We start from the raw sequence: 12,550 nt of genomic DNA, 5'->3' as shown, positions 1-12,550 counted from the left end.
CTGCTCTGTATTTATCCTTTTGTCTTTATAAAGCTAGTGTATTATTTTCTTCATGATCACTTGATCGTTAACAATTTTCCTATTTTTCTTCTTTCACTTTAGCTCTTTCTTTGCTGTTCTGTATAACTTTAGGATATTTTGCCATGTTGTTGAATTGTTAGATTTATAGCTAGCCTGATGGACATCATAGGACTTTATACTTAGTCTTTTATCTCTGACTCTAGACCAGTTTGGGACCTTTTGGTGGAGCTATACAAAATCATGATTCAGCCTTGACCCTGGAGGTTGAATTGTGTCAGGGGTTTGGATTCTCCATAGTATCCTGGTTTACTCTAAAGATGACCCTTGGGCCTGTTGGGGCTGACTTGAAATGAGATTATATTTTCCAAAGAACCCGTGGCCATTGGAGTCAGTCCAGATGGGGAGAGAGTGGCCCCTGGAGCATTGTGCTGCATACTGGGTCCATATTATGTTCCTAGGGTTGCTCCAGAGAGAAAACAGCTCTGGTGCTTAGTTAACCTAAGGTCTTTTTCTGGGATACAGAATAGTTATTTTTGTCAGTAAGCACCATTCTTCCTTTAGAAAAAAATCAAACTTTTTTAATTGTAGAAGTGTAATTTTTATTTTTCTGTACTTCCTTGGTCTTTAATTTTTCTATATATTGATTGTGGCTTTTGCTTGACTTTAGCATGGAACAACTGATGGTCCTGAGTGCCCTACAGCTTTTTTGGAAAGACTATGTTTTGAGATGAAAAAAGGATTTAGGGAGACCATGCTGCAACTTGTCCTGTCACCCCTGAATGTGTTTGTCAGTGATAACTATCAGGTAATGTGGAAGTGAGTTGTGGTCGATACTCAGAAACTTATTGTTACTATTTATGGGCTGAAAACAATGTGTTAACTTCTGTGCATGGACTGTATGGCTTTTTAAATTAGGGAACCTTCAGTTTAACTGTACTAAGCAGTTTTGTATTGTGTGAATTGTTTCAAGAATTTTAGCTTTTCCTTTTTTCCCCTACTGTTCCTTATTTATGTGATCCCAAACAATTATATATCTATTGTTTTTAGAAATTGTAAGAAATACTTTCTGACACTCATATGTTTATGAAAGGGTAAACTAATTATATAGAATGTTGGTAGATTCTGTTGAAAATCACAACCTAAGTGGTAATATTATATGTTAATCACTCAGTCATGCCTGACTCTTTGCGACACCATAGACTGTAGCCTGCCAGGCTCCTCTGTCCATGGCATTTCCCAGGCAAGGATACTAGAGTGGGTTGCCATTTCCTTCTCCAGGAGATCTTCCCAAGCCAGGTATCAAACCCAGTCTCTTGCATTGCAGGCAGATTCTTTACCATCTGAGCCACGAAAGGAAGTCCAAGTGTTATTGTTAACCAGTATCATAAACCATAAACGTTGGTGATGGACAGGGAGTCCTGGCATACTGCAGTCCATGGGGTCACAAAAAGTTGGACACGACTGAGTGACTGAAACAAACTGAACCATAAATCTTGAAAACATGCGTATCTACATGAACACTGATTAATACTTTTCCTCCAACATACTTACAAGGTCCTTTGTTAATACCTTCAAGATATCCCTAAGGCTCTTTTGGAAGAGAACTGGTGATATTCATCAAATGGGAATATTTTACATTCCTGGGTACATTATCACTTTATTATTATTTTTTTTAATGCCAATGACTTTTTTTGGCATCTACCCCTTCTTTAAGTCTCTTTCCTACTTTTAGTTAAGTGGTGTGCTTTAGAGCTGTGATGGATTTTGATGTAAGACAAAGTAAAATTATAGACAGGGTGATGAATCTGACAGTGAATCATCAACAAATGATATCTCACCATGGATTCTGTGAAGTAACTGACCATCTTATATAAAAGAGCATACCCCTTTGCATTCTTCTGCTATAGTGGACTTCCCTGGCGGCTCAGCTGGTAAAGAAGACGCCTGTAATGTGAGACACCTGGATTCGATAAAATTGTATTATTTTAGTGTAGCAGCTAAAACTTAACACTTAGTGTATACTAGTGTTTGCCACAGAACATATTTCTTTTTTAAAAAAAACTTTTATTTCAAGAAATTATAGATTTACGGGAGGTTACAGAGATAGTACAGAGAGTTTCTGTGTTTCCTCCATGTTGACCTCATACATAATTATGGTAAAAAAAAAAAACCCAGGAGATTGACATTTGTACAATATGTATGCATAGTTCTGTGACATTTCATCATGGGTAGATTTGTGTAACTGCCACCAAAATTAGCATGCAGAATTAGTCTGTCATCACAAAGCTCTCACTTGTGTAATACTTTCATTTTAACTTGTCATGTGAAACCTTAAAAATAACTCTGGTCCTTCTTTCTGTAATTAATGGGTCATTAGGATTGGTTTTGTTTTGTTTTGTTTTGTTTTTGAGAGGCAAATGTATAGAGAAGAAACCCATCTCCGTTTTTCAAATCTCTTGAGGAAATTAATAAAAGTAATAGGGAAATATCTTCTCAGAAAGGCTGATTTCTGAGACTCTTAGGAGAGTAGCTCTGATTTTTTGAGCAACTGATGATACTTCAACTTTTATTATCACTGCATTCTCAAAAGACTTTGCTGGTTATAAAAAATGTTTTATTGAGTTTATTATGAGGGTCCATATTACCCCTAATTGCACAACTATTGGCATACTTGTACAGAGACAGAAGTGTAAAGTGTGATTTATATGGTGATAAGAAGAGGAATTCATGGAGTAGAGATATCAAGACAGTAATAGAAGTATTGATACGAGTGACATTTTGTTTCCCAGATGGCAAACACTTTATAGTTCATGCCGAAGACAAGTATAGTCTATACATATTCTCTAGGAATTTGCTTATCTACTTAATTTGCTTGCATTTTGTAGTGCTAGCATTTCTAAGAAATATTTTTTTCTTTTGTCTCTATATTAATACTCTTTCATGATGGGAAGCTTCACACTGACTGCCCTCAAGACTCAATTCTGGGTCACTCATCTGTAGCTCCTTATTTCAGGTAGCATTTGTCTTAGTGCACAGCTTCAAGGCTAAGGATCTAATGTGATGGGTCAGTGACCGTGTCCGACCTATGAAGCCACATACTTTTTACTTAATCATCTTATGTCTATTAGTTTTATATTAGGGCTGCCAAAGCAAAATATCCTACACTAGGTATCTTAAAACAACAGAAAATTACTCTTTCACCATTCTGGAGCCTACAAGTCTGAAACTAGTGTGTTTGGCAGGGCCATGCCCTCTTTCAAGGCTCCCTTGTCTTTTCCTAGCTTTGGTGGTTGTTAACAGTCCTTGGCATCCCCTGTTTTGTAGCTGCAAACAGGGAATCTGTTTTGCATCACTCAGATCTCTCTCTCCATCTTCACTTGGCGTTCTCTTCATGAGTCTCTGTGTCTTACGTTTTCCCCTTACAGGGACACTGTTAATTGGACAAAGGCCCATTGTAATACAGTGTAACTACATTTTGACTTGATTACATTTGCCAAGACATTGTATCCAAATAAGATCACACTCACAGGTACCTGAGCTTAGGAACTGAATGTCTTTGTGAAAGAAAGTGAAAGTGAAGTCGCTCAGTCCTGTTTGACTCTTTGTGACCCCATGGACTGTAGCCTACCAGACTCCTTCATCCATGGGATTTTCCAGGCAAGAATACTATAGTGGGTTGCCATTTCCTTCTCCAAGAATGTCTTTGGAGGGGACACAATTCAACCCACAGAGTGATGTAAGCCATAGTACAATTCAGAATGTAGTCTTTACTGATGTACCAGGTAGTCTTTACCTTTCGGACAACCCAAGATCCACATGTTTGTTTATGTTTTTGGTTTTTTGACAGTGAGTGTTGAGAGAAAGTATAAAACCCTGGATGATGTTTGGTTTTTGGCTTGGGCAGTTAACTGAGCTAGTGCACGATAAAGAATATAGGAGGAGGAACTGCTTTACAGGGGAAGAGTATGAGTTTCTGATCATGTTGGGTTTGAAATACCAGGAAATCAACCTTTATTTTCTAGCATTTTCCAAAGAATGAGCTGCATTATCTTTGTGAAGTAACTCAGATAAACTCACCTAAGTGTCTGTGTAGGTAGAATGTTTTTCAGAAATCATAAATAGTTGACTTTCTGATGGTATTCTAATACACTAACAACAGATACATATGCAGGCATCCAGCATTCTTGGAAAATACATTTGGATGGTCCCTGTGATAAATACATCTGGATAGATGATCCCATCCAACCATCTCATCCTCTGTCGTCCCGTTCTCCTCTTGCCCTCAATCTTTCCCAGCATCAGGGTCTTTTCCAATGAGTTGGTTCTTTACATAAGGTGACCAGAGTACCAGAGCTTCTACTTCAGCATCAGTTCATCCAGTGAATATTCAGGATTGATTTCCTTTAGGATTGATATTTGTGTATATATATATATATATATATACTCACTATAATTTCTGTTTCCATTCATCCACTGACAGACCCTTGGGTTGTCTCCATATCTTGGCTATTGTAAATAATATTGCAATGAAGATGGGGATGCATGTATCTCTTTGAATTAGTTGTTTCATTTCCTTCAAATACTACCCAGAAGTGGAATTGCTGAATCATATGGCAGTTCTGTTTTAATTTTTGAGGAACCACCATTATCTTCCATAGTAGATCTACCAACTTACATTCTTCTTAATAGTGCACAAGGGGTTTTTTTGTGTTTTTTTTTTTCACATCCACACCAACATTTGTTAATTGTTTTTGATGATAGCCATTCTAACAGGTGCAAGGTGATAGGTGACTGTGATTTTGTTTTGCATTTCCCTGATGCTTAGTGACATTGAACGTCTTTTCATGCATCAGTTGATCATCTGCATGCCTTCTTTGGGAAAATATTCATATTCTGTGACCATTTTTTATATTGGATTGTTTGCCTTTTGGTACAGAGTTGTAGGAATTCTTTATATATTTTAGATTTTAGCCCTGTATCAGATTTATGACTGGCAAATATTTTTTTCCTTCTGCTGGTTGCCTTTCCATTTGTTGATAGTTGTCTTTCCATTTGTTGATAATTTCCTTTCCTTTGAAGAAGCATTTTAGTTTGATTTAGTTCCATTTGTATATTTTACTATTGTTGCTTTGCCTTTGGTGTTAGATTAAAAAATAATCACCAAGCTTATGTCAGAGAGTCTACTGCTGATATTTTCTTCTAGGAGTTTTATGGTTTTAGGTCTTACATTCAAGTCTGTAATTCATTTTTAGTTGATTTTTATGTGTGGTATAAAATAGTGATTGTGTTTCTTTCTTTTAATATGTGGTACCCAGTTTTCCCAGCATTGTCTATTGAAGAGGCTCTTCTTTCCTCATTATATATTTTTGGATCCTCTGTCATAAATTAACTAGCCATATATATGTGTGTTTATTTCTGGGCTCTCTATTCTGTTCCATTGATTTATGTGTCTGTATTTATGCTGATACCATACTGTTTTGATTATCACAGCTTTGTGATAGAGTTTGAGGTAAGAGAGTATGATGCCTCCAGTTTTATTCTTTTTCAAGGTTACTTTGGCTATTTGGGATTTTTGTGGTTCTATACAAATTTTAGGATTATTTGCTATTTCTTTGATGGATGGCATTGGAATTTTGATAGGGATTGCATTGAGTCTATAGATTGCTTTGGGTGATGTGGACATTTGAGCAGTATTGATTCATCTAAGCCAAGATCCACATGTATCTTTGAACTCAAGAAAAGCTATTAAAAACTTTATATTGAGAATTATAGAATCTCAATGCCAGAAGTGAGCTTCATTGACCATCCTCTCCAGCTGCCTCACAGAAAATAGAAGGGAACTGATGCCTGGAGATAGGTGATTTTATATACTATCACACATCTTAGACAAAAAATGTATCAGAAGACTCTCTAGAGCTTTTATTATAGTCAATTTGAAATGACCTTTTAAGAATACCATTTGAATTCGATTTAGGCCTGTCCTTAAAAACACTTTTTAATGAATGCAGTTTCCAAAATTTGTGATAAAACAAGGAACATTAACCCTGTAAGATGGCCTGCACATACACATTAAAAATACTATCATGGTAAAATTAAGATAAATAATTTCAAGTGTAAAAAGTGCTGCAAGGAAATGGATGAAGTGCTTTGGTAGCATGTAATGGCTTTGAGATGACTGTTGTTATTCAGTCACTAAGTCATGTCTGACTCTTTGCAACCCCATAGATTGCGGCATGCCAAACTCCTCTGTACTCCACTGTCTCCTGGAGTTTGTTCAGATTCAGGTCTATTGAGTTGGTGATGCTACCTAACCATTTCATCCTCTGCCACCCTCTTCTCCTTTTGCCTTCATTCTTTCCTAGCATCAGGGTCTTTTCCGATGAGTTGGCTGTTTGCGTCAGCTGGCCAAAGTATTGGAGCTTCAGCTTCAGAATCAGTGAATATTCGGGATTGATTTCCTTTAGGATTGACTGGTTTGATCTCCTTGCTGTCCAAGGAACTCTCAAGTGTTTTCTCTAGCACCACAATTTGAAACTATCAATTCTTCAGGGCTCAGCATTCTTTATGGTCCAACTCTTACATTCGTACATGACTACTGGAAAAGCTATAGCTTTGACTATATGGACCTTTGTCAGCAAAGGTCTCTGCTTTTTATATGCTGTCTAGGTTTTTCATAGCTTTTTCTAGGGAGCAAGCATCTTTTAATTTTATGTCTGCAGTCACCACATGCTATGATTTTGGAGCCTAAGGAAATCAAATCTGTCACTATTTCCACTTTTCCCCCATCTGTTTGCTATGAAGTGATGGGACTGGATGCCATGATCTTCATTTTTTGAATGTTGAGTTTATAGCCAGCTTTTTCACTCTCCTCTTTCACCCTCATCAAGAGGCTCTTTAGTACCCTATCACTTTCTCCCATTAGGGTGGTATCATCTGCATATCTGAAGTTTTTGGTAATTCTTCCAACAGTCTTCATTCCAGCTTGTGATTTATCCAGGCTGGCATGTCTCATGATGCACTCTGCATATAAATTAAATAAGTGGGGTGACAGTATACAGCTTGGTCATAGTCGTTTTCCAATTTTGAACCAGTCAGTTGTTCCATGTCTGGTTCTAACAGTTGCTTCTTGACCTGCTCAGGAGGCGGGTAAGGTGATCTGCTATTCCCATCTCTTTAAATAAGAATTTTTGATAGTTTGTTGTGATCCACACAGTCAAGGATTTTAGTATAGTCAGTGAAACAGACATAGTTGTTTTTCTGGAATTCTCTTGCTTTCTCCATGATCCAACAAATGTTGATAATTTCATCTCTGGTCTTTAGGTAAGAACATGGTAAAACTTGCCTTTTTAAAAGATCTCTGTGGTGTTCTTATAGAGTATGGAGCAGAACAATGTAAAAATAAATGCTGGGAGATCCTGGCAAGAGGTTGTATTATTTGAACCAGGATGATAGCAGGAAGCTGAAAGAAACTCAGTGCATTTGTGAGAGGCTGGGAGGTGGATTCTAGAAAAGTTGGTGACCGATGGCTAGGGCATTACCAAACTTACTTGATTCTTTTTTGCTAATAACAATCTGTGAACCTAGTGTTCCATGGAATGTCCTATTTTAGGACATATCCTTTAGCTTTCTGAATAAGTGTTAGAAATTTTCTCTTTGAAATGTTGATGCTTTTTAGTTATGAGTATATAATTATTCTCTATAAGAGAAATCTCTCCTTTTAATATTTACATAATTCTCAAAACCTTTTTGGAAGATGGTTTTTCTTTGCTAGTTCCTCATTATGGTCTTAATGGGTCTTTTTCCTTCCATGTTATTTTCTTTTTTTTGATACTTTAATCTCATGATTCCTGCCTTGTCACAAAAGATTGGTCTCTCACATTCCCTGTAAGTCAGAATACTTGTTTCTTTTTATTTATTGAGGTGCCTACCAAAGAGAGATCTGCATTTTTTTAAGACTTTGCTGTCTTGCTTTGCAGTTGGGCTTTTACAGATAAAGTCACTAAAGTAGCTGAACTCAGACTACTTTTATGGATACAAGGCTGTGTTAAGAGCTTTGGATCCTAAAGTCTTATTTTCCAGATAGTGTGTTTTTACCATGTGTCTCTGGGGGAAAAGGCAACTAGCAATTATAAATGCTGATTTTTCTTGTGCTTATTGTTTTCAGCAGCGACCGCCTGTGGATGAAGTGCTCAGGGAAGGTCACATCAATTTGTCAGGTCTCCAACTGAGAGCACATGCTATGTTCTCAGCAGAAGGTCTTCCTTTGGGAAGTGATTCCTTAGAATACGCATGGCTAATTGATGTGCAGGCTGGAAGCCTTACAGCTAAGGTCACAGCACCACAGGTATGTTCTCAGGTCTCAGAGTGCTCTCCTGACTTACTTCCTTTTTCCTTTACTGACCCACCTCCCCAAGAAAAAGTTGTATGCCCATTGGAATGTTCATTTTACGTCCACTTGCCACTAAGAATTTTCTTAGTCATGGATGAGTCAGAGACAAGTTTCAGTTTTCTGGGCCACATAAAATTGATGGGTGTAATTTTTTATAGTCGTGTAATATTTTCAAGAATTCAAGACTTTTTTTGAGAAGCACTCAGGATGAGAAGTTTCTGGAAATCAAGTTATATATTACTAAAATTATATTACTTGACTCTCCACTGTTGGAACAATCTTGTTTTTCCAGTACATAGGATAATTTTCTGAGAACTTTACTTTTTTGTGTATTTCTTAGGTAAGATTTGAAAGAGGCATTTATAATACCTAAATACCTTAATTATATACCTTAATGTAGCATATTTCTTTACTTGTCATATCCTAAAGCAAGATAGCATCGTTTGAATCTGCACTTAGTGATGTGGATACTGATTTAGAAAAATAACAATGAATTTATTGGCAGAAAATCTCATGCAGAAGACTAGCTGTAATCCCTTTGGATAAATCCTCCTTCCCTCTCACTGTCCCACTTAGTGTTCAGGAGTCTCAGAGGGCTTAAGGGCGACTGTCAGCCTCCCTGACAAAGGTTCTGCATCCACGGGTTCCACCAGTCATGGAGTCAGCCCCCTGCAGATATGAAGCCTAAGGATATAGAGGCTGACTGTAACCCTTAGTTATAGAAATGGGCCATTGAAATTTAGTGAAATGTCTGTATTACTATAAAATTTCACCTGTTGAGACAAGTACAGTTAAACCTCATTTTCTTGTGTCTCACAGATTTTGCTTTCTGGTTGTGTGTGTGTTTTTTGGATTTTTTTTTTTTTTAACAAATTGAAGGTTTGTGGCAATGCTGCATCAAGCAAGTCTGTTAGCACCATTTTTCTGACAGCATTTGTTCAATTTATGTACCTGTGTCACATTTTGCTAATTCTTGCACTATTTCAGACTTTTTCATTATTATTGTATTTGTTATGGTGATCTATGATTAGTGATCTTTTATGTTAGTTACTATTTCAAAAGGATCATGACACATCGAAGACTCGGTTTAGCATTTTTTACCAGTAAAGTGCCTTTAAATTAAGATATATATGTTGTTTTTTTAAGATATATTGCTGTTGTACACAGGATAGACTACTAGTTACTTGTAAACATAACTTATGTGCACTGGGAAACCAAAAATATTGTGACTTACTTTATTGTGATATTCACAATGTTGCAAATTTACTGTGGTGGTCTGGAACCAAATCCACAGTATCTGTGAGGTATGCCTGTCTTTATAATAAGCATTTCATAATTAGTGTTTCAAAAGATTGAAATGTGTAGACATGTACATACTCAGTTTTTAGTAGAATTACAAAATGAGTGTGAAACATGTAATTTAGAGGTAATAGCGGCAACCTGCAGATAAATAAAGACTTGTTTGTTGTTGTTGTTCAATTGCTAAGTAGCGTATGACTCTTTGTGACCCCATTGACTGTAGTCCACCAGGCTCCTCTGTCCATGGAATTTCCCAGGCAAGAATACTGGAGTGGGTTGCCATTCCCTTCTCCAGGGGATCTTCCCGACCCAGGGATCAAGCCCAGGTTTCTGCCATGACAGGCGGTCTCTTTATCACTGAGCCACCAGACTAGATAACTTGTATTGATTATATCTGAAGGAAATAGTTAAGGGAAGCAAAAATTAAGATTCTAGAAATAGTAGGAAAATAAGTAGAATTGGAAAAGGATATTTTATATAAAAATGATGGAAATAAACATATAGTAATGGGTGAAAACAAATATTTAGTGCTTACATACCTCATAACTATTTTATCTGCCATTTTTTGTCTCAAAATCTATAAGTAAAAACTGAAGCATATAATAAAAACAGCTTATTCCCTAACAAGCATGCAGTGAAGCCATGCTGACTCTTGAAGACTGGACACAGTTCTTTTAATCTAAAGATTGCTAGAATCTCAGCTTTTATTGGAAGTTGAAACATTTCTCTCTCTTCCACACTGAAATCCTACCATCACTGTTTCTCTCAAGGTTCATGAATCCATTGGTACTTTTAGTGTTTATTCTATTCTTTGTGTATTTTAAAAGTAAACTCATATTTTCTGAGAGTTTAAATTATGTACTTTTGGGGGGCAGGGATAATACAGTGTATACCGCTGGCTCTGTTTATTGTAAACTGATAAATTATGACCCTAAGATTTTTTAAAAACTCAAGATTTGATGAAAATTGATATATACTTAAACTTCTATTCATGAAAGTTCTTTTAATCTTCTAATACCTGATTTTCTAAAATTTTAGCTTAGTAGATATAAATTTCACTTTGAACCTTGGTTTATTTTCAGATAGAGAATTCTAGGTGCTTTTCTGTGCACAGAATTTGGACTAGTCATATAAGAAGAAAGATAAAACCTTTAAGAAAAATAACTGGCTTTAGAGGTTGCTGAAGTTTCATTTTTCAGTTGAAATGATTTTTAATTTTGGCAATGCATTTTGTCATTTACAAATGAACAGTAACGTAAGCTTATAAATGATGTCAAGGTAGAAAAATGATATTGGCTAACAAGTAGATTATATAGCAGGTATAAAGCACTGTTTGGATTCTTTCAAGTTGTATTAATATTCTTGATAAACTTTTGAACCGTGAACACTTGTTTAGGACACTAACAGTGTTGTCAACCTGTCATGGCTTATTCGTAGCTGGCTTGTCTCTTGGAGTGGGGACAGACATTTATTTTTCATGTGGTATGTCGAGAGTATGAACTGGAAAGACCAAAATCAGTAGTAGTATGTCAGCATGGAATTGATCGACGCTTCTGTGAATCCAAGGTATGTTAAAAATATGTTAGCAGTATTACAAACATTTGTGGGTTTTTTCAAAATAAAAGTTCGGTTTTTTCAATTAATAAAATTATTTTGCTAATTTATAGTCATTTTTATTTAGTTGTAAATATCTAAAATGAGGTAATTCTTAAAACATACATTCACAAGTAAATGGAGATATTATAAAATTGTATCTCTTAAATTTTTATTGTTAACATTAACATCTTACTGCATTATTACACTAACTCTTCGGGATATAGCTGTCCACTTATGTAGAAGATTTAGAAGGTAGAGGAGGAAGGTTGAATTCCTTGCATGACATTGTTGGCAGACCCTTCTGGAGCATACAGGTTCTCCTATAATGTAATTAATGATGTTGGGCATTTGCCTAGTTTCCTGACCCTAAATCTTATGCTCTTTCTACAACATTACACTACTGTGGCTAAGGATCATTACACTACTTTGAAGAGGGTTGTAGGAAGTTTATAATAATTCCTGAAATCATGTATAGTGAGATGCAGGGTGTTATTTTGTAGTAAAGAATGTTCCTTATGAATTTGGGGTGTGGAACATTTTTTAAAGTATGTTCATTTGAGAAATGAGCAACTTGAAACAGTGCAGTTTCAGAAAAGAAAAATAGCTGACCCCAATTCTGCATCATAGAGATAACCATTTCTAACAATTTGGCTTTTCTTTCCAGTTTCTTTTCTCTGTGTCTTTCCTTTCTTTTTTCTTTTGTATACAAACCATATGTTTGCTATTGAATTACTGTGAATTGGAAATAATTCATTCAGCTTTTAATTTTATATCCAAAAAAATCAGTAACCTGTGTTTATCATCAATAAAACAGCTATAATTGGTGATAAGAATTACTTTTTTCTTGTTATAAACACACCACCAGGCTCTGGGGAATTGGTTCCTTAGTCATTAGTTTCTTATGGGTGATTTGTTTATGCTGTAGGCATCTCCTCCCTTTATTATTTTTTTAATACTGAAAGCTTTTAAGTTGTGTTGTAATTTTAAAAAAAATTAGCTTCGTTGAGCCATAAATTCCATACAGTTTCACCCATTTTAAGTTGGAGTTTTGAGAAATGTTACATGTACTGATGTAACCATTACCGCCAATAAAGATCTAGAACATTTCTGTCACCTTAGCAAATTCCTTAGTAACCCTTTGCAGTCAGCCAGTATTCCTTGCAGCCCCTGATATTCTTTCTGTCATTTTAGATCAGAGTTTTTAAAAGGCCTGTTTTGTGCGGAGGAAATGCATTAGTATAGAAC

The 12,550-nt window shown here is 36.0% G+C and overlaps 1 protein-coding gene across 7 annotated transcripts in view; it reads left to right on the top strand.

Moving 5' to 3' along the window:
* The window catches only part of BLTP1 (bridge-like lipid transfer protein family member 1), a 198,188-nt gene that overhangs the window by 66,133 nt on the left and 119,505 nt on the right, over positions 1 to 12,550 (top strand). For 6 of the 7 annotated variants that reach the window (XM_070474896.1, XM_070474897.1, XM_070474894.1 and 3 more), the window contains exons 22-24: positions 689 to 826; positions 8,186 to 8,365; positions 11,147 to 11,275. In XM_070474896.1, coding sequence (XP_070330997.1) covers positions 689 to 826; positions 8,186 to 8,365; positions 11,147 to 11,275 — 447 coding nt within the window. The remainder of the gene's footprint in view (positions 1 to 688; positions 827 to 8,185; positions 8,366 to 11,146; positions 11,276 to 12,550) is intronic. The other variant, XM_070474895.1, reaches the window with a different exon arrangement.

This window comes from Odocoileus virginianus, chromosome 12 (genome assembly GCF_023699985.2).
Source record: "Odocoileus virginianus isolate 20LAN1187 ecotype Illinois chromosome 12, Ovbor_1.2, whole genome shotgun sequence".
Lineage (NCBI taxonomy): Eukaryota > Metazoa > Chordata > Mammalia > Artiodactyla > Cervidae > Odocoileus > Odocoileus virginianus.
The sequence above is the reverse complement of the archived record's forward strand: the minus strand, read 5'-3'. Positions and strand labels throughout refer to the sequence as shown.